Here is a 23738-nt window from a genome sequence, read left to right as displayed (position 1 = left end):
CCTTGCATCAACACATGTCCCAGATAGGTTACCTTGGATTGAAACCATTGCAGTTTCTCTTTCGAGGCTTTAAAACCTGTTTCGGCAAGTACATTGCAAACAATTATAGATGCTTTTTCACAGTCCTCCTCCGTCTCCCCCGACACGAGTATGTCATCTGCAAACTGAAGCACACACACGGTTGAAGGCAAATCAGTCATTTTGGCCAAAGTTCTGTGCACTGCTGCAGAAAAGACAGCGGGTGAGTCTACATAGCCCTGAGCAAGGCGTTTCCATGAATATTGCTTCCCCTTAAATGTAAATGCTAACAAAGGCTGAGTATCTGGGTGTACAGGTACAGAGAAAAAGGCTGTACACAAATCAATTACTGTAAAATACTTGTGCGAATGTGGCACTGAATTCATAACAGTCAAAACATCAGGCACAATTGGTGCGAGTGGTATGATTAACTGATTAACTGCTCTTAAATCTTGAGTTAATCTCCAAGTTTTCCCATCCGCTTTTAAAACAGGATTAATTGGTGTGTTATATGGAGAGTGTGTTTGTTCGAGGACACCCTGCTTGACAAAGTTTTCAATCAAATGTTGAATGCCTTGTTCCTTATCTTTAGACAAAGGGTATTGTTTAATGTAGACAGGTTTGTTTGTTTTAAGATTAGCCCGATAAGGACCCATGTCAATGAAACCAGTTTCATCCCTGAACTGAGACCATAACAAAGGGTTAATCATGGTGTCCGCCCCTATAGATATGCTGCTACCGGAGGGAGTTACACTTGAGCCGCTTATCAGTCCACTCGTAGGCAGAGGATCGACGGATGCCTGTAAACTAGACAGAAAGGAAAAACAATCTTGTTATCAGTAAACTTAATGTCCATGCCTAATTTATGCATCATATCACGACCTAAAAGATTAAGTGGAGCACCTGGAATAATTGTGAATTTGTGGAAAAATGGTTTAAGGCCATTGGCCTCCACATTACTAGAAAATGTTAGGGTTATCTCACATAAATCAGAACCGACATCTCTCTGTGAGTATCCCTATGCTTGATTTGAATGCCACTCAGTAGGATATGAAGCACTTTTTTTAACAGAGTATTGGCAAATAGAGGCTTTATGTCATTATTTAATGGCAATGTAGAATCTTCAATCCATGCTTTCTTAAACGCACAAAGAATTGAGCAGCTGAGTTTCTCTTGCTGCCTGTTTCAAAAGATAAGACCTGTTGACTCCCTAGACATTTATCAAGAAACACTCTTATCTGTCTAAAATAATATTTCAACATCTGTAAAAGTTTCCCAACCAACGCATGTGGGTTTGCCCCCGTATCGCTGTTTGTGATTTTATAATTTTCAATTGATAATTGTGGGGAAGGCAAACTTTTCTTAACGGTCTATCATTTAGCGTGTTACCAGCTCTTACCCAAACCATTGAATTTTGAGGGTTTGTAGTTACATTAGGTTTATCAATTAATTTTTCTGGTTTCATCTCTTTTGGTTTTATCGACAGTGATGGTGCAGAGGGAGAAGTCTGTTTTTGGCAAGGGGCAGTTTTGATTTGCATACGCAACAATTTTTGTTTTTCCGGACCCTGGTCCCAAACCTTTTTCATGTCTTTCCATACTGCTTAAGCTTTATTCATGTATGGATAACCCCATATTGGGTCTCCCTGACATGCCCTTTGCCAATAACATACACTCATCAGAAAAGGACCCTTCCCTTGGATAGGGAATATCAATTTTCGGTTTTATTCCCTCCGACCATCCTGCGAGATTGCTAACATATGGATCTGTATAAAATCCCTGATTATTTCTGTACATACAGGCGACTGGCGTTTCGCCCGGCAGTGGCCTCGAAACAGAATTTTCCATCTTACACTTTCAAACCCGGCGGTGATAAGAATGTACAGTACAGACAAAACAATGAAAAACCCTCGTGTTCAATCGACCAACAGTTTCAACAGTGCTGCATGTATTATATTGTGATCAGAGGGGATATTACATTCACCGTCCTTTTCTGACACCAATATTTCAATACATGCAGTAACAGTGATATCAATAATATTTACAATTTTAACTGTAAGCATGTTATCTTTTAGAATAACCATTAAACAGATTTTATTTCTTTTTATTTCTTTTTTGTGAGTAACAAAGCCTTTACCTCAAAGCTAACACTTCGATCCCAGATGCAATATTTGTATAGGACAGGACGAAATCCAGTCTCTTGGACTCCTGTTACCATTAAACCCCTTGGATTCTACCTGTTGCGTCTCCGTTTGGCTTCATCCAAATATTCACAAGGTTTTCACACACGGTTGCTTGTATTTTGGCCCATTCCTCCATACAGATCTCCTCTAGAGCAGTGATGTTTTGGGGCTGTCGCTGGGCAACACAGACTTTTAACTCCCTCCAAAGATTTTCTATGGGGTTGAGATCTGGAGACTGGCTAGGCCACTCCAGGACGTTAAAATGATTCTTACGAATCCACTCCTTCGTAGCCCGGGCACTGTGTTTGGGATCATTGTCATGCTGAAAGACCCAGCCATGTTTCATCTTCAATGCCCTTGCTGATGAAAGGAGGTTTTCACTCAAAATCTAACAATACATGGCCCCATTCATTCTTTCCTTTACACGGATCATTCGTCCTGGTCTCTTTGCACCCCCATGCTTCACAATAGGTATGGTGTTATTTAGATGCAACTCGGCATTCTTCTCTTCCAAACACGACAAGTTGAGTTTTTACCAAAAAGTTAAGTCAAATGCAAAATTATCCAACATAAAAGATGAGTGCAGTAAAAAGTCAAAGGTCAATTGAAGCCTATGGGACCATTTTGAAAACGGACTTGGGTTTGTGTGATGGTTAATCATCAATGTTGAAACACCTGCACTCCTACCACCTTCATTTATTGGATGGGCAAAGGTGTAGCCAAAACACCTGCTGTTCTTAAAAACTTGAAATAAAAAAAACATAATAAAGAAATAATAGTATGAAGGATGTAACAATGCCTTAACCAAGGTTCGAACCTTCGACCATAGCATGCCAGTCGGGAACACTAACCACTCCCCCACACACTCAATAAGGCTCACTCACTAACGAACATACAGATTCTAGTGGGTCAGCAATTGTCTAAGCCATTGTTATATATGTGTCTTGGAGCAAAAACCCAAACAAACACATGGGTGTCGGAAAGTTTCTAAGCCTCGAAACGATACGATTCACAAGGTTTGATTCAACGGTTTCATTGTTTCACGAAGCCTCGCTCTGCACATCACTAGATCAAATAAATCACATTAGAACATTAACTATACATAAATTCATCAATACACACATGAATATATGAAAGAAACTATGCTTACTTCAGATTGAGCATAAAACTCAAGGTCACTCCATCAGGACAAAAGATTGTTTGGAGCTATAAGCCATGCTGACTCCTTCCATTACAGATGTAACTTTTTCCACTCTCTACAACCATTTTAAACATGAGAGTATCACTCATTGTTGCCCCCTCATGACGAGTAGTACAATTACAAAAACAAAAACATGTTAACAGGTTTCATCGTAATATTTACTTCTTATTTTATTTCTTATTTATCTCTCTTATCTGGTCTATTTAATATTGTTTTGCTATCTTTTGGCTTTGGTGCAGAATGAGAACCAAGTCCTGTGGTTGTGTTGTTGCAGTGCCAATGGCAGAATGGATTGTCAGAGCTCCAGGAGAAAAAATTACAGTGCTGTGCCTGGGCGTCAGTTTGTTGCCATTCAACCATACCTACCTCAAGCTGACGGAGATATCGCCCTCCACAAGAATGACAAGGTTAAAGGTTAGTGCAAAACACAGGAATACAACTTTTATTTGTCTGTTGTCAACAGTTTATTTGATGACTTTCCCTCCTTATTTCTTCTTATCTTGTATTCTTTGGACACAGTTCTCAGTGTTGGTGAAGGGGGTTACTCGGAAGGCAGCTGTCGAGGTCATGTTGGCTGGTTCCCTGCCAGATGTGTGGAAGAGTTTCCTGTTAAAGCTGATAAAGGAAGATTACGTAAGTCCTAGAATGTAACTTTGATTTTGATAAAAATAACTCGATTATGTGCCATTAACTTGACTTGTTTTGGTGCCATAACCTTATTTATTAAGGTACACAGTTAAAAAATAACATATCCATTTTATTTCATTTCATATGTTTATTATGTTTTTGTGGCGATGCCATTGAAAATGACCAAAAACCATCCAAAATTACTTAAAACTGGACCAATGTTTTATGGTGTCCAATCAAAGTTAACAACTACCAAAACTGTCTATTAATGCTAGAGGCCATGTGAAGTAGTCGGTTACAGTGCATTTAATAAAAGCTAAGGGTATTGTGGCACAGTGTGAAGCGGAGTCATTAAAACCCTCTCAGCTGTTATATAATGCTCTGTAACCCACTGCTTCACACGGAATTGCTTTTTATTATTTTTATAACACACATACTCCATATGCCTAGCAAGGTATCATAAAATAAAGTAAATAAATGCGGTCAGCCGTTATAAATGGGGGGATTTTATAACGGCTTAGAACTTGGCTCAACCAATCAGAATCAAGGAGGAGAACTGACCGTTTTATGATTATTTATATATTCTATCTTATTTGAATGGGTTTCTATTTATTTTATAATCCGTGTGCACATCTGTATTTTTAAAACGCCCTTTTATCCGAACTCCTCGAGGGTCTGAAACTTATTTCGTCATCATCCCATGCACGCAGGGCTCTTCATAAAAATGCACGACAAACAAGTTTATCTTCGTAAGAAACTCAAAAACAAAAAAGGATGTTTCAAATTTGTTTTCATTGTAGACTGCTCTAATCATCCTTCAGACTCATTCTGCTCATCCTTCAGACTGCTCTACAGCCTCACTTCTTTCATTGTGCACCGCAATATGCACCATAGTATAAAACATTGGTACGAACATAACTTTGATGCATTAAAGGGGTGATGTGCAACAGCAATTCATGCATTCTGACTTCTTTACGAGTTGAGCGTATGACGTAGTATTTCTGTGCTCGATAACTGTGTGTTGTTGGCAGTAGGTGCACACGTATGCTGCAGCCTACGTCATGTGTTACCTAGAAAAGGCAAAACTAATAATAAAGCCAAGTGGTTTAGCGAGGATTTACTGAAGAAAACCAATCATTTTAGAGACATGCATTATAGATGCGGGACTAATTTGCAAAGAAGGAGACCATTTTAACAATTTTTTTGTATGACAAAAAAGATCAATTAAATGGATAAATAAATAGTAAATATTACAAGACACATACAGACATAACTGTCAGAATCCAGCCTCTGGTCTTCTTTTGTGTTCCCCAGGTGTTTCTTGGTATACCCTTGTATCAGTGGTCTTCACAGTTGTTTTTCATGAGAGCTACACTGATAGGACAAAGTCAATAGGAGAGCCACTGTTACAGCAGAGTATGAAAAGTTACACCCAGCCTTAAAGCATGTTTGCGTATTATTCTGTCAACCCTGAACACATTCTGAAACTGCAAACCCAGAGTTTACCTCAAATCAGTTAATATACTCTTGGACTAAACCTCCTTTCTGAAATGGGGTTTTCCTGAGTTTAAATTTGAGAATGTCTTTTGTCTTCAGTTCTACAATTTCACTGTCTACAGTGGCTTGTAGGGTAGGGCAGGGTAGCGTTAGGGATAACACATTCACATGGAAGGGGTTTCATATAAATTAAAAATAACCTCTTGTTCATTAACATCTTAAATCTGGATTCAAATCCCCCCTAAGCTCTTTCAAAACATGGCGGCGGTGTATCAATCATCCTTTGCTCTTCGGAACCTGTGCGGCACATGTTGCAGCTATTATCTCTTCGAGACCTTCTACTGGTGGAAACCTACGATGCAGAGCAGTGGACTTCTCCCTTCTGACGGCACGAAGTGACCTGCGTGATTTCACCTGTCATTGTTGCAGACTAGACATATGTTATGCGATCTGGGAAAACCCGTCGGATGTCGCGCTGGGACGCGGGAAAGACAATTCACTTATCAAAGGAAACCACATAACATGAAGATAATGGCAGTGATAATGGCAGAGCTCTCGTTCTTTAAGAGTGCCCTGCAGCATTTTCCTTACTTTCATTTTATTCAAACGGTTTTGTACAGTATTTTCGGACGTCACGAACTCACTAATTACCACCCTAACCATAGTGACGGGTAATAATAGATTATGACGGATTATTTACGAGCCTGTCAGTCAAAATGTTGGAAAATAAAAAAGTGTAGCGCCACCTCTGGTTTGTACGTTTGAAATGCGCGTGCTGCAGTCAGACAGAGAGAGGCGAGTAGCCGTCAGTTAAACAGAGTGGATGTAGCCGTGGATGTAGCCGCGGATGATGAGAGAAGATGAAAAGAATAATTGACAACTTTTACCTGAATAATGTTAATGTTACAGGTACCGGCTGGCACCACGTATACAGCTTATATGCTCTCTCTGGAAACAGGAGAAAGAAGTGAGACAAGGCAAAACATGCGTCCGTTTTTCATCTCGCTCAGCAGAAAGAGGGAGAAGAGGATTTATTAAAAGATTTAGAATTTAAATCCTCCTCTGTTACAAACATGCACTGTCCTATATGAAATAAAACACAATCTCAAAATAAAATACAATCCGTTATTTTTTCAATCTTTCAGCAAATACTGAATTACAAGTTTTTTTTGTGATTAATTAAATCAAAATGACAGTAACCACTGTTACCCTGTAAGTTGTCTCTTTTCAACTTCAAATAAAACATAGCTGACGTCACCACTTACGTAAAAAACATAGCTTATGTTACCACTTACATATGGTTCCCAAATTCACTTTCCATTTCCACTGAAATCATTTTACTCTTCCCAAAATGCATGAGCTGACAGATTTGTAACTTGTTTTTAACCACTTTTACAATATACAACATTTGTTCTCAACATTAGCTTTACCTATTACATAAACTCCGGTTTTGCTAACATTAACTTTTCACATTTTACACAATAACATACATTTCAAAACGATCAAGACTTTTATAGAAATGTACAAGGAGCTGAAAATAAAACTCTGACTGACGTGACTTTGATAGCAACAGGTGACGTTACCATCCGCAAAATGCGGCTAATGCTATATGTTCATATCTTCACCAAACAGCATCATTGGTAGACATTAAAACATTCAGTGACATATCAACATATTACAATTTAGGTATTTAGCTCTATTTACTATTTCACCAACCTGGAAACAGGAGAAAGAAGTGAGACAAGGCAAAACATGCGTCCGTTTTTCATCTCGCTCAGCAGAAAGAGGAAAACCGCAAAGCGGACCAAACTGACGTAAAGCCCTAACGGAAAACAATTATCGCCACACTGCCCCCTGCTGGCGACCCCACAATAACTCCTGACATTTATATAAAATATTTGAGTACAAGGATGGTGACAACAGGTTGATTATCCTGGATTAAACATTCAAACACCAATTATAAAAATTACAAAACCTACCAAAAATGTGATAGCACTTTAGTGGGCATCACATTAAGTTAAGGCCTGATCCATCCGAAAATCATAAGCAACGCTCTGACATGGAGACGTCAAGCCCTGGTCCATTTATCTTGAGATCTTTTAAGTTTAAATTTCAGTTCACTAAAGCACTTTAAGCACCAGCACTTTTTCAGTAAGTCGCGTTTCTTGTAGAACTTTATGTTGACCAGATTGTTAGTTAATCATTTACAAGTAAATTGATCAATGAGGAGGGCCGTATTACTCGAAAAGTGGGGAAGATCGAACCTCAGAGGGGCTCGAAGGGGGGGCCCAGAGAGGCCCGGCAGGACCACATTTAGGTCCCAAGAGGGTATTGAGTGGAGACGAGGCGGATTCTGCCTTCTCGCGCCTTTTAGGAACCTAGTGACCAGGTCGTGCTGCCCTCGAGACTTTCCATCAACTGATTTGTGACGAGTGGCGATAGCAGCTACATACACTTTCAGTGTGGAGGGGGAGTTGTTAGTCTCCAGTCTCTCTTGTAAGAAGGACGACACGATCCCGGTCGAGCACCTCCCTGGGTCTTCTCGTTGAGAGAGACACAAGGATGAAAATAGGTGCCATTTCTAGGTGTATAACCGCCTAGTAGATGGGGCCCTAGCCTGGGTGATGGTCTCCGCCACAGAGGGGGATAGCCTACTCAGGATCTCCTTGTCTCGTCTAGAGACCAGACATGGAGATTCCAGAGGTCTGGTCTGGGATGCCAAAATGTGCCCTTCCCCTGAGAGAGCAGGTCCTCCGTCAGGGGAATGGGCCAGGGGGGAGTCGTTGTCAAGAGCATCAGCTCTGAGAAACAAGTGCGGTTGGGCCAATGCGGCGCAACCAATAACACTTGGTGCTCCTCTTCCCTGACCTTGCACAGTGTCTACGCTCGCAGAGGTCCCCATATCACTAACGCTGCTAGCACTGGCAGACATCGGGGCCTTAGCCACCGACGTCATGGCCCGGGTGGCAGACAATGTGGTGGCTGGTTCCTGGAGGAAGACAGCCACCCGTGACCGCAACTTCTGCATGACCATCTGCCCGCAGTACGGGCAAGAGGTGTCTACGAAAGCTGCCTCAGCATGCTGGACGCCCAGACACTTGATGCAGCTATCGTGTCCGTCCCCCTCCTCGATGTGGGTGCCGCACCCAAGAGAACAGTGGGACATGGAAGTATCACATTACTATGATGACACATTGTGCTCTCAAACCTGTCAAATTAAATAAAATAATTTATACATGAGATGAAAAGTTGGTTACTTTCTACGGTAAACCTAAACAGTACCAGAAGAGTTAAACGAATGTTTAATTTATTGCCTTACTGTTTTAAATGTTTAAAAAGCACTAAACACTTTTAATCCTATTTACTACATATGTCTATGGGGATAAAAGCGCAGCACAAAATTGTTAACTACAAAATGCAGTATTTGATGGATTGTGCAGCTGTTGCCGATTATTAAAAAAAAAGGTGTGTGGCGAGTGCAATGGCAATGTAGTACTGTGGCTGCCGTCGCATCATCCAGGTGGATGCTGCACACTGGTGGTGGGGAGAGACCCCCCACATGTGATTGTAAAACGCTTTAGGTGTACAGCAATACACAATAAAACTGCTATATAAATGCCTCATTCATTCATTCATGCTGCCTCCTTTAGGGTCTCAATAAATCCTTTGTTGTTTTTAATCAGATCCATGGGCGTGTGGCCTGTTGGGCATTGGTGTTTTGTAGGGATGCACCGAAATGAAAATTCTTGGCCGAAACCAAAAACCGGAAAATAGGAAACCAAGGCCGAAAAGCGAAACACCGAAATAAATTATGCCAATTATTAGTAACATTGCATTTATGGCTATGACCTTGTATTAACGAAAATTGCGAAAATTCGCGCCGCATTAACCAGTCAGGAGCTTGCTCTAGTACGGCCGTAAGCGCACGGCAGAAGCCCCTCCCATGACGCAAATTCACATCTGTAATGAAGCGAATTTGACCCGCGAATGATGCGAGTAAACTCAAAATGTTCAAGCGTTCCAACTACACGCGAATAGCGCGATTTACAGCGTTTGGTGTGAACACTCTATAAGAGTATTTACGAGATTTACCAAAATACGTCTACACCGCAGACTTGTCGCTTCAGACAAGAACGTGCTGGTCGTGGTTTCTGTTTGCGTCATCAAAACATTTCGGCCGTATTGTTTCGGTGATAAAAGTCTTTCGGGCCAAAACCGAAAATGCCCTTATGGGCCATTTTCGGCCAAAAAAAATCGGTGGCCGAATATTCGGTGCATCCCTAGTGTTTTGAGCCTTACGAACCTAACCTTAACCATCTTAACTAACTATACTAAAAAAAATACACACAGTTGCGTGATGAGGTCTGACTCTTAACACCAAGGTTTGACATCCACAACACTCCTCCCATCCATTCTGTGATTGGGTGTTCGCAAGGACTTTGGGTTGTCAAATGTGTGGAGTCTGCATCAAGGGCACAATGGTATTGCTGAGGAGCACACTTCAGACGTAAAAATGACAAATATTACACTGTACGTAGTCGTACACTTGGCGAGTGTAAGTCCACAAGACTGCAAGTCCACATTAAGTGCGCCATTTGGGACAGGACCAATGTGATGCTGCGTCCAAATACCCCCGCTTGCGGTCTTGCACTTGACTACTTTCATGACGTATTTTCTGTTTTTGCCCGTAGTGTTCTAGTGGGCGTGAAGATCCCAAGCAAGCATGTAGAATTTCTAACCCGATGGGACACACTTAGCAAGTGCAAACATATGATTAATGGGGTGTTTCTTATTATATAATATAAAGTAGTTATTGGGGATAGCTAGGACTGTATGTTGTTTCAGGTGGATTCGCTGGAACACCTCATCCACACAGACACTCCGATTAGAGAGCGAGACCGGACGCAGTAGAACAGTTGACGTGGCTTTAATAATGAATTATCACTCCAAATTACACACAGCACGGTGTTGACTGGTTACAGCTTGAATCTCTACATTGACTTCTGTACTGTACTGGAATCTGGAATGAACAAATATATATATATATATATATATATATATATATATATATATACGGTGTGCTAGCTTAATGGGCACATCTTAACCTGAATTTAGAACCAACTTAGTCAACCGTTGCAAATCAGTTATCACATTAAACATCAATAAAACACGGATACACAAGTTACGTTAGCATATATTAGCGCCGAAAACCGCAGCTTATTTACATTTACATTACATTTACATTTAGACATTTAGCAGACGCTTTTATACAAAGCGACTTACAGTGGGGTAGATAATGGAAGCAATTAGGACAGAATAAGTACAACAAAAGCATAAGTGCAATCAAAAAGAAGACTAGTCTCATAAAGCCTAACACAGTATACGGAACCATTCATTCATACTTTTTTTTTTTTTTTTTTAGAGTAGAGAAGAAAAGAGTAGAGAAGAAAAGAGTCAGAACAGATCAGTCAGATGTTGGCGGAAGAGATGTGTTTTCAGGCGTTTCTTAAAGATGGCTACAGAATCTGCAGATCTTGTAGCAGTGGGCAGATCATTCCACATAGGTGGAACAGATCCGGAGAAGGTGCGCGAGAGAGATTTTTTTACCTTTATGGGATGGCACCACAAGACGTCGTTCGTTTGCAGAGCGTAGGGATCTGGCGGGTACATATGTCTGCATTAACAATTTAAGATAAGGTGGTGCCGAACCAGTAGTGGTCTTGTAGGCCAGGAGCAGAGTCTTGAATTTGATGCGAGCGACTATAGGGAGCCAATGTAGCTTAATGAATAGAGGAGTGACGTGTGCTCTCTTTGGTTCATTAAAGATAACTCTTGCCGCAGCATTCTGGATCATCTGTAGAGGTTTGGTTGTGCAAGCTGGAAGTCCTCCCAGTAGTGCATTGCAGTAGTCCAGTCTGGCCAGGACAAGAGCCTGGACAAGGATTTGTGTAGCATGCTCTGATAGGAAGGGTCTAATTTTCCTAATATTGTAGAGGATGAATCTACAGGACCGGGCGGTGCTGGCAACTTGATCAGTGAAGTTGAGCTGATCATCGATCACCACTCCAAGGTTTCTTGCTTTTCTGGAAGGTGTGATGGTTGATGAGCCCAGTTTAATGGAAAGGTTGTGATGAGTCTTCGTGTCAGCCGGGATTACAAGCAGTTCTGTTTTTGGAAGATTCAGCTGCAGGTGATGGGCGTTCATCCAGAGCGAGATGTCGGCTAGGCAAGCTGAGATGCGTGCAGAGACAGTCGGATCGTCAGGGCGAAAAGACATGTAGAGTTGAGTATCATCCCCATAGCAGTGATAGGAAAAGCCATGTTTCCTAATGACAGAGCCAAGGGATGTCATGTATACAGAGAATAGCAACGGACCAAGCACTGAGCCCTGAGGCACACCTGTGTCGAGATGATGGGACTCCGACACCTCACCTCTCCAAGATACTCTAAAGGACCTACCCGAGAGGTAAGACCTGAACCATTGTAGCACCATTCCAGAGACCCCCATTGCCTTGAGGGTGGACAGGAGGATGTGATGGTTAACGGTGTCAAAGGCGGCAGATAGATCTAGTAGGATAAGAACAGATGAGTTAGAGGAAGCTCTTTCCAGTCTCAGGGCTTCAATAACAGAGAGCAGCGCAGTCTCAGTGGAATGACCGCTCTTGAACCCAGACTGGTTGCTGTCAAAGAATTTACACATCAAAGAACTAATTAGCGATCGTTAACAAATCGTTATAACCCACTGTAACGCAATTCATTAAATGGAAGGAAGGAGGCGGGAACCGGAAGACATTTTATACATTTAATAAAGTAATAAAAACAGCCGACGGCCCCTCACGGCCGACCGCCGGCGAACAAAACATAAACATAAATATTAATACAAATACAAACTTAACATATGTTCGGGCCTGGTCCTCTCTCTTCGACGGTCCGGTCGCTCGTACCTTTTATATGCTCCCAATCTCCTACAGTTGTGTTCAAAATTATTCAACCCACACTGAAATTGATTGTTTTGGTCGGTTTGACATTGATTATGATCATTCAGTCATCCTGCTTACAATTAAATCAAAGAGGCACGTGTAGGTCAGACAAATATAACATAACATTTATAATGAAATAACCACAAATGTATTTTCTGAGATCACATCATTATCAGTTTTATTCAACCCCCAAGTGACATTCAATCTTAGTACTTAGTACAACATCCTTTTACAGTTATAACAGCTTTTAAACGTGAAGCATAGCATGGCACAAGTGTCTTGCAGCGATCTACGGGTATCTTCGCCCATTCATCATGGGCAAAAGCCTCCAGTTCAGTCACATTCTTAGGCTTGCGCACTGCAACTGCTTTCTTAAAGTCCCACCAGAGGTTCTCAATCGGATTTAAGTCTGGTGATTGCGATGGCCACTTCAAAATGTTCCAGCCTTTAATCTGCAACATGCTCTAGTGGACTTTAAGGTATGCTTGGGATCATTGTCCTGTTGAAAGGTCCAACGTCTTCCAAGCCTCAGGTATGTGACGGACTGCATCACATTGTCATCCAATATCTCCTGGTACTGAAGAGAATTCATGGTACCTTGCACACGCTGAAGCTTCCCAGTACCTGCAGAAGCAAAACAGCCCCAAAGCATGATTGACCCCCCGCCATGCTTCACAGTAGGCAAGGTGTTCTTTTCTTCATAGGCCTTGTTCTTCCTCATCCAAACATAGCGTTGATCCATGGGCCCAAACAGTTCTAATTTTGTTTCATCAGTCCACAGAACACTATCCCAAAACTTCTGTGGTTTGTCCAGATGACTTTTGGCATACTGCAGTCGACTCTTCTTATTCTTTGGGGACAGCAAGGGGGTGCGCCTGGGAGTTCTGGCATGGAGGCCTTCATTACGCAGGGTGCGCAGTATTGTCTGAGCAGAAACTTCAGTACCCACATCTGACAAATCTTTTCTCAGTTCCTCAGCAGTCACACGGGGACTTTTCTCCACTCTACGCTTCAGGTACCGCACAGCAGTCGAAGTCAGCATCTTCTTTCTGCCACGACCAGGTAGCGTTTCAACAGTGCCCTTGGCCTTGAATTTGCGAATGATGCTTCCTATGGTGTCTCTTGGTATGTTTAACATCTTTGCAATCTTCTTATAGCCATTGCCCTTCCTGTGAAGAGTAATCACCTGTTCTCTTGTCTTCCTGGACCATTCTCTTGACCTCACCATGTTTGTAACCACACCAGTAAATGTCTAGAAGGAGCTGAGTATCACAGTCATTTTAAAGCTGCCTAATTGGTGCTTATTAGGCTTTATTGCTGCTCCCTGATATCCACAGGTGTTTTCAATACCGGATTGAAAACACTTCATTGAACCTCTGTTCTTCAGAGTGGTAGTCTTTAAGGGGTTGAATAATTATGTCAATGAAGAATTCACGAAAGAAACATTTACTACTGTATTACAAAACTAATTGATGTCATTTTAGTTGCATATGGTTCTTTAAGAAGTCATTGTATGATTTCATTCTGAATACAATTACAAATGTAAACTAAATTCCCTAAAACCATTTACAGCATCGGGGGTTGAATAATTTTGAACACAACTGTACGTGATTCTCGCCCCCCTACTCTACTACATACCCCATCACCCCTCACAGGCCGGGGGTACCCCCGCGACTGTGCAAGCTCCCTCCCCCTCCTTCGGGGGGGGGGTTGGGTGGGGGGTATGCAGCGACGATACAAGACAACGGAGACGGAATAAAAATAAAATAAAAAAATTATAGTCCGGTTCCCTGACATGCTGCCGCTCGTTCCTCAACCAGCCGAGAGGCTCTTCCTCGCGGTGCTATGCGGTGGTGCTGGACGTCCGGTGGACGGCCCGATCCGCCTCCTGGCGGTTGGCAATGGCTCCTCCGTGTGAGGGCATCGGCAGCAAGTCAGTCCGCTGTTTCCTGCTCCGCACCATCATGGCTGTTGGCAGCAGGATTCCGGCTCACGGCCAACGCCGCTGACTCCTCCGATCCCTCTTGGACGGCCGTCACCCCACCTCGGCCCAGGAGCACGGCAGTGAGCTCTCCGTCCCAGCCGAATCCTCGCTCCAGAACCACCGCCTCGGGCAGCCACTGGCGGACGTCGCTCGTCCGCGCTGCCCGAACTCCTCAGCACCGTGATGCCCCTCAGCAGCGAGGTCTCTCCGACAGCATGTCTCTCCTTCCTCCCGGGTTTCGGCACCAATGTAATACATCTCCATAAAATGGAAGGAAGGAGTCGGGAACCGGCAAATGTTCAAAACATTTAATAAAGTAATTTAACAGCCGGCGGCCCCTCACGGACGACCGCCGGCGAACAAAACATGAACATAAATATAAACACAAACATAACACAAGTTCGGGCCCGGTCCTGTCTCTTCGACGGTCCGGTCGCTCGTTCCATTTATATGCTCCCTATCTCCTACGTGATTCGAGCCCGGTGTGCGCACAGCTGGCGCTAATTCACAATTACTCACCGGACTCGAACCACGTTCTCGCCCCGCCTACTCTACTACACCCATCTTTATCACAAACTCAGACAGACATCAATGTAAATGAACTTGAAGTCCGAACAGCTCAATTTTATTTTTAAAATGGACCCCTTAGCTACCCAACGAGGTGCCTGATGTCAAACACTAAATACAGCACTAAACGGTCCTTCACAGTAAAACAGTACCAGTAATTGGGAATTTACAACAGCCGCCCCCAGAATAGCCTAGCTATTATGTTAAGACTACTAAATTCCTGAGGTTGGCGCTGGAGTCCCTGCACTGGTTTCACTGTCATCTGGTATAGCAGGCAGTTGGACTAGATGTGCCACTGGCCTCAAATAAGTCTTCTCCCCGACCTGAACCTCGGCCGACCGGACATAACCATCTGCACTCTCAATCACCTTGACGATCCTCCCAATAGGCAACTGTGCCCTCGGAAGCTGGGGATCGACGATCATAGCGACAGTGCTCTGGATGAGGTCATCGGCGGGCCGCCGCCACTTCTGCCGGACTTGTAGTGAAGGAAGGTAGTATCTAAGGAACTAAGCCCAAAAGTGGTCCACCATCATCTGACAGTGACGCTAGCGTCGTCTTGTGAGAGTGTCAGGAGCATAGGACACTTGGGGTAAGGAGGCGTCTCGCCGCCCCATCAGCAGCAGGTTAGGCGCCACTGGATCCGGATCAGCTATGTCTGATGAAACATAGCCTAATTGCTTGGCATTGAGGACGCTTTCGACTTCGATCAGAAGGGTAAGAAGGACGTCTTCATGGAGGGATTGCATGCCAATAACCACCTGGAGAGCTTTCTTAACGGACTGTATTTCACGCTCCCAAACCCCACCAAAGTGAGGCGCCGCTGGAGGATTGAACCGGAACTTAATCTGATGCTTGGCAAGTCTCTCTTGTAGATCTGGGACCATAGCTGTGAACGCCTCTTTGAGCTCTCTCTCAGCCCCTCGGAAATTAGTCCCTCGGTCTGAGAGTATCTCCGCTGGGGTTCCTCTTCGTGCTATGAACCTTCTCAGTGCCAGGAGGAAAGTGTCTGCGTCAAGACCACCAAGGAGGTCTAGGTGGACACAGCTTGTAGTGAGTCACTTAAAGATCACCCCCCATCGCTTCTCGTTCCGGCATCCAATCTTGTTGACATATGGACCGATCAGTCCACTCCTGTAGAGTAGAATGGGGGCTTTAGGAGTCGAAGACGGGCCAGAGGAAGGTCTGCCATCATGGGGACCGAAGGCTTTCCTCTCCATTCTCGGATGAGGCCAGATTCTGGGTCTATCTCTGGAGCAAGGGAACTCAGCCTGCTGCTAGGGGAGACAGGCCTATCGGCCTTCAAACACTTGACTTCTTCAGGAAAGCTCTCTGCTTGGCTGGACTTTAGCAGGTGGGCCTCGGCGCGATGGAAATCAGGAGGAGGTGATGCAGGGTCTTTTGTCGCCCCGTGATGCAACTGGTTCGTAGCCCTAACCAGATCCACCCAGTTGTTAAACTGTGAAATGTCAGGCAGCGGGTCTGGAGGGCATGTTTGCGTGAGGCCGCAGAAGATGGTCTGCTTCAGCTCAGAGGAATCTGTTGAGTTGACGGAATCTGGAGCTGAAGGCCATTCATGCAGTGGACAGGGAAGGAAAGTTGGACCTTGGGTCCATCGGTTTGGAGTGGCTGGTCTTACCCCTGGTTAAGTCGTCAGCTGGATTGTATTCTGTGTCCATGTACTTCCAGGTGTGGGAAGTCTCTTTTATGTTAAGAGTGAGCTCTCGATGGATGAGGGATGACAGCTGAGCACCTGTCAGTGCTGCGCAGAGTTCTAAACGTGGTATTAACTGTTGGCGCTTTGGGGCGACTCTTGACCTGGCCATGACAAAGGAGACATGAACTGCATGGTTGATGGTCGTAACAAGTTAGGCGACCGAACCATACCCTGTTCCGAGGCGTCACGGATTACATGAAGAGTGTACTCTGTAGCTTCAGTGGCAGCTTCCAATGGAGCGTATGTTCGGGGAATGCTCTCACTTGCCAGTTCAGGAAGCTCTCTCTCCCAGCTCGACCAGGCCTCGATGATCTCTGTACGAAGGTTAGGGTCATCCCAGCCCTGGAGGTAAACTGGTAGCTGCCGCGGCCGTCCTGTTGCTTCACTTGCCATAATTGATGCTCGCATTGCGTCCATTTTTCTGATATGGGTGAAGTAATCCGGCTCGAAGGACCAATATTGGGGATAGCTAGGACTGTATGTTGTTTCAGGTGGATTCGCTGGAACACCTCATCCACACAGACACTCCAATTAGAGAGCGAAACCGGACGCAGTAGAACAGTTGACGTGGCTTTATTAATGAATTATCACTCCAAATTACACACAGCACGGTGTTTACTGGTTACAGCTTGAATCTCTACATTGACTTCTGTACTGTACTGGTATCAATGAACAAATATATATATATATAAAAGAAGGTGTGCTAGCTTAATGGGCACATCTTAACCTGAATTTAGCTACAACTTAGTCAACCGTTGCAAATCAGTTATCACATTAAACATCAATAAAACACGGATACACAAGTTACGTTAGCATATATTAGCGCCGAAAACCGCAGCTTATTTACACATCAAAGAACTAATTTGCGATCGTTAACATATCGTTATAACCCACCTTTATCTCAAACTCAGACAGACATCAATGTAAATGAACTTTAAGTCCGAACAGCTCAATATTAGATTTCAAAATGGACCCCTTAAGCCTGGCTCAGACTACAGGAGTTTTAAAATCCTGACAGATTTTAAATCTGGTTGCAGCTCACACATAAGGAGAATCTTTTCAGATTCTCTTATGTAAAATCCTAAACCTGGCTAAGACTACAGGAGTTTTAAAATCCTGACAGATTTTAAATCTGGTTGCAGCTCACACATAAGGAGAATCTTATCAGATTCTCTTATGTAAAATCCTAAACCTGGCTAAGACTACAGGAGTTTTAAAATCCTGACAGATTTGAAATTCTGGTTGCAGCTCACACATAAGGAGAATCTTATCAGATTCTCTTATGTAAAATCTTAAACCTGGCATTACATCTATATTTGAATCTCTTTTTCAAGCACTACAAAAATAGGTTTGCCCTTTGTAAACTTGCATTTATGAATGTGAAATGTCCAGAGAAGAAAACGTCGGGGGTAAAGTTGTGTTTATAAATAAGACTAAATGTAGCAAGTGCAAAAACAAAAATTAATTGATTGGATTTTTTTATATCATAATTGCACATCAAAAGACATTTTAAGACACCCAAATACAGGATAATATTAAGATTATCATACCAACGGACGCCTCTTACGTCATCTCACCGGGAAACAGAAGTAAACAAAGCGACATCGCAGTTAATTTCACGTGATCTATTTGTCCTATTATGAAAAAAGTGTATTTCAACAATAGATTAAGGAAATGCAGCGGCTATGCAAAAGGTCTAGAGTGTGTAACTGTACCGTTTAACTGTAGGGATACTACGGCGTATCCGCGGTGAAAAGCAAATGTTTCTGTAGCAATTAGTAGCAAAAGATTTATACTTTATTGTAGCAAAACTGTAGCAAGGTGTGTAACATTCAATGTGTGCCTATAGACAAATAACAATCTGTTGAACGAAACAAAAGCTGCGCGTTAGCAGTTAATTTACCCGGTACATTTAAAACCGACGAGACATCTCCCTGCAGCTCTTTTCCTTATCTATGCGGTTGTGGTATGTTTTTGAGGATAAATTATAAAGACAATCCTGTTGTTGCCACACGTTGTTCCTCCATCTCCGCTGTACAACGTACCTTTGCAGGAGCTTTTACGGTTGATATTTTTAAAGGCCTGTCAGTCATCTCCGTCAACTTTCATATCTGTCTCTCATTGGCTGTAGCGAAAGTATCAACGTCATCAGCCCGATTTAAAATCCTAAATATCAAACATGTTTGATATGATCGGGGCGGCTAAGATTTCTCTCAGAGCAGATCGGGAGTTCTAAGATTCGATATGTGAACGCCTCACATTACATGATAATCTGGGCCGATTCTCGGGCCCGATCGCGTTTCTAGGCCCGATTTTTTCAAAGATTCTCGGGAGGGGAAATCGGGGTAAAATCTGGCCGAGAATCCTATAGTCTGAGCCAGCCTTTAGCTACCCAACGAGGTGCCTGATGTCAAACACTAAATACAGCACTAAACAGTCCTTCACAATAAAAGTCTTTCACAGTAAAACAGTATCAGTAATTGGGAATTTACAACAGTAGTTTTACAAAATACATTTTACAACAAAATTATATGTAATATCTGTCATGAATTATGTGACTATTCTTTTTTTGGCCATGTGGGGTTCTCATTGCTGCTTTTTTGTTTTATGCCTGTCACATGTTCTCATTATTGATTTGTTGGTTTCACCTGAACCTTGTTAAACTGCCTATATAATACCGCTGTCATTTTGAGTTCTTTGCTCAATCTTGAGTTGACACCGGTGCAGTCCTGTTGACTAGCCACTCTGTGAATTGTCTAGAGAGTAGTTTCACCCTGTGATTTGTTTGTTTGTTTGTTTGTTTGTTTGTTTGTTTGTTTGTTTGTTTGTTTGTTTGTTTGTTTGTGCGCTTGTTACAGACCTTTTCTTGCCTGTTCCTTGGATTACGAGTTTGCCTCCTGTGTCTGGATTTATGGACTTGGACTTTTGCCTGGATTTATTTTGTTTCTATATTTTTGTTTTTGCCTGTTCCTTGTTGGATATTTTTGGATAAGTAAAGCCCTTGAACTGAGTTGTTACGCAGGAGACCCAGCTTTGATTCCCAATCGGACATGACAATATCTAAGTGTATAATCATGTCCAATTTTTGTATAGCTCTTTATTTGTATTGTATCAAAGCAGCTGTACCCAAAAAGAAAAATTAATGTTAGCCAAACATAGAATAAATAAAGATCCAACCTTAAAAAAAGTAGTGCAAGGCAAGATTATTTATATAGCACATTTCGTTCACAAGGGCAATTTAAGTGCTTCACATGAAATGATTGACAGAGACAAATAAGACCAGCACAGTGCTCAGGTTGTGAATGCACAGCTAAACAAGTGTGTTTTAATCTGGATTTATAAGAAGCTACTGTTGGTGAATGTCTGGTCTGATCTGTGGTGTAATGGCTTAATGCTCACTCGCCCTGTCTTGAGTGAACCCTTGTTATCTCTGACTTGATCCTGATGATCTGATAACTAAAGATCGTAAAACATTCACTGGAAAGCTTTCCGCAACATCTTTCGAGACCAAGGCAAAAAGATTTGCGATTCATATCCAGAATGTGATGCATGCTGGAATACACCAAGCCCTGAATACCGCCCGAAAGCCTTATTCAAGATATAGTGTGGGTTTAGTGTGCATATGGGTGAGGTTCGGGTAGGCTCAGGTGGACCTGTTCGCCTCCCAGGACACCAAGCATTGCCCGCTATGGTACTCTGCTATATGTCTCTGCAGTAGACTTTTCATAATGTCAGCCTTTTTAAAGGCCCCTAGACTGCATGGTCTGTCAAAACATATCAAAACGAAACTGTTGATCCAGTTTACCAAATGAAAACATGTTGTGAAATATATGTATTAAACAGGATGTGATGATATCTTTAGAAAAATTGTTGATTTCTTTCTTTCTCTGACGCATCATGCTGCGTATCATGCGTTTCAGAAACTACCTTTTTACCATTAGAACGTAAAACTGATCATAATGTTAAATCGACCAAGCAACTTGAGGTTAGTGTGGTGCGAGAAAAGAAACTTTTATAACTTTAGGTTTCTCTCTATGTGAATATTTTTCACATCATCACCCAAAATATCAGAAATGGTCTAATTGTTTTGTAGCTCAACTTCTGACAAGTTAAACATCTTATTTGAGATGCATTTTAAAACTGCTATGTGCCGAAATAAATATGTTCTTAAATTACTTGGAATTTACATGAAGCAACATTTAAAATGGGATTTCTAGCGGAGTTTAAGCTTAGAAAACTATATGTATGATATAATTTATGTCAGGTTTAATTAATATGCGGAAATATGTTGTGTACGTGTGTTTGCCAGCGATTTTTAGAACTGAATGTTGCCAGGGTATACTTTCCAGTTATCAGAAGCCTGCACTTTAAATGCCTTTTAATATTCAGCTGTTACTGATCACTCAACCTCCATCAACCACCACCTCTACTGCACGAAGAAATCACCTTAAAACACTTCAGCCAAAACTCTAAAGAGGTGTCTATTGCTAAGTTGCATATTTCAAAATAGATTGAAATGTAAACAGGGATTTTACCTTAATTTCTTTATAAAGTGTGTTGATCAAGAAGATATGAAAACATTGAATTTTTTGTCTTTTATCGAGAGGTCATTAAAGTGTTTAAATATGTAGAATGTAATATTAAAATAATTGAATATGTTACGTAAATTAGTAGCATTAAGATTATAAAGTGCATATTTTGGAAGAGATGTTTTGTTTGGAGTTAAGTTTCTTCTCAGTGTTACGGCGTCTTACGTTAATTTGTCACCCTGCAGGTAAGACATTAATTCTAAACTCTGCTCTTTCAAAAAGCGAGTCATTCTAGTTCCCATCCACCATCAACTAAGAAGTGGAATCTATTTTTAAAAGCCTGTACCGTACTAACATGGAGATAATTAAAACATTCCAGTGCTTGTCATTTAAACGCAGGTCAATACACTATTTCGTCACACTTTCATTTAATAACGCTGAAACAGTCATGGCAAGATTCCTTGTTTTATGTGGAGAGAGGCATTTTTGTCCCAATTTGCATTCCATATGCTCTCTCCGGTCTCGTCTCTGTTCCCACCCTCTCGTTCCTTGTTTAGCTCTCCATCGGTGTTTCATCTTGTCCCCTGATAATTATCCTTTGTTAGTCCCCCTTAAAAACGTTCTCATGTCTATGGTCCTGGCTCATTCGTTTTGCCTTACCTTGTCTTACCAGTCATATTCCTGATTCCTTGCCTAGTGAAAAAATACCTTACGTTGGGATTGTACCTTTTTGATGCCTTTTTTCCCTAGTCCTGTGTACGTCGTGTGAGTTTAGTTACATCCTGTCTCTATTGTTTTTGCCCCCTTGTTAGAAGACTTTGTTTTTGCATTTTGTCTTTGTTCGTTTTCCCCATTGTGGGTTTTTGTTTGTATTTTATTAAAAGTCATGCTTGTTACCCGGTACCGCTGCCTGCATCTGGGTTCTTCCCCTCGATTCGCGACAGAAATATAAACTATATATTATAATATAAACTGCATATTTTGGACGATATGATGATTTTTCGTTCACGTCTTCACATGGCCTCTGTTCTAGTTCATTAATAATAATTTTGTTATATTTTCGCCTTGTGCAGTTTACCTTCTGTGGTGATAGTGATTTTGTGTCACATTAGCCCTCGCGTATTGGCTGGAAGACAAGAAGTGTGTAGGCCTTCAGTTGTTGCTTTGTGTCATTCATTTCTGGTTAAGCTGCTTGTCACACGATTTCCACCCTCTCCGAGTGAGCCTCATACCGCCAATCGTTTCACTCCGGCTTAGATGGACACGATAACGAGGAGGCTGTGGACTCATAGGCATATTGATGTAGTTTGTGGAAACTGACCACTTCTGTGTGATCCATTTAAGTGTAAAATGATCACTCATGGTAATGTGTAAATGAGCTTAAAGTCTAAAACAATTGTACATTACACTTTGAAAACGAATAGGGAATAATACATAAAAGGTTCTGTTGCGCGTTCAAAATGTTTTGTTTTACTTGGTGATATGTTATATGAAGACTGTTTAATGTTATTAGAAAATGTAATATTGCACTTCATTGCGTTTGCGCTGTGGTGGAAATAAGATTATCCTTAAATAAAGATACATTTATTATAAAGCTTACCTGCAAATAGGGACGTATTAAACTGTGGTAATGGTGTCATGATTCTCGGATTGAGACATGGCGTGAGAACCCAATTGCAGGCAGACACGGACGGTAGATGTGACAGGGATGTTTATTAACAAATAAACACAACAAAACAAGACAGGCAAAACAAAAACCCACGAGGGGGAAAACAGGACAGGAATATATATAACTTAAACAAGAACACTGACTGACTAAACTATAAGAAAAACACTGGTAACAAACACTAAACTAAACTTACTTAGACACGGGAAACAGGAACAAGGTAAGACGACTGGAAACAGGAACATGAACAGGTACTGCATACAATGCACGAGCAACGAGACAAAGAAACATGAGGACTCTTTATAGGGGAAACAAACAGAGGATGGTAACGAGCAACAGGTGCTGGGGATTAGCACTAAGGAGAGGCTGACGAGGAACGAGATGTAGGGAACAATGACAAGACACGAGAAAGAACTAGGTCTTTCCCACATAAAACCATCAGGCAATGCCATGGCTCCACTTGAGACAGGAATAAAACATGACATGGTAGTGGAAACATGACAAATGGAACTTTTTAAAAACAATCAAACGATTCAACAGTTTGTTCGTATAAGGACAGAAAAGACAGTGCATGATAATTTTTTATTATAATACTGTTCTTATAACTATCAGGCATATGCAGTCGCTTTAGACTGTCAGAAAAAAATTATCCTTATATGAACCTCTGTGAAAATAACACGTTTGTTCTGATGATTTTTGATAATGATTTAATGATTACTTTACTGTGTCCTGCATTTTGTTCAATTCTCCACCTATATTGTTTTTATTCT

At 42.0% G+C, this 23738-nt stretch overlaps 1 protein-coding gene across 1 annotated transcript in view; it reads left to right on the top strand.

Moving 5' to 3' along the window:
• Nucleotides 1-3118: 3118 nt before the first annotated feature.
• Nucleotides 3119-23738, top strand: part of LOC130435279 (SH3 and multiple ankyrin repeat domains protein 2-like) — a 113040-nt gene continuing 92420 nt past the window's right edge. Inside the window, exons 1-2 of the mRNA XM_056765768.1 lie at nucleotides 3119-3815; nucleotides 3921-4034. Coding sequence (XP_056621746.1) covers nucleotides 3689-3815; nucleotides 3921-4034 — 241 coding nt within the window. The 5' untranslated portion in view covers nucleotides 3119-3688. The remainder of the gene's footprint in view (nucleotides 3816-3920; nucleotides 4035-23738) is intronic.

Source organism: Triplophysa dalaica, chromosome 14, assembly GCF_015846415.1.
Source record: "Triplophysa dalaica isolate WHDGS20190420 chromosome 14, ASM1584641v1, whole genome shotgun sequence".
Taxonomy (NCBI): Eukaryota; Metazoa; Chordata; class Actinopteri; order Cypriniformes; family Nemacheilidae; genus Triplophysa; species Triplophysa dalaica.
This window is presented reverse-complemented; position numbering and strand designations above follow the sequence as displayed.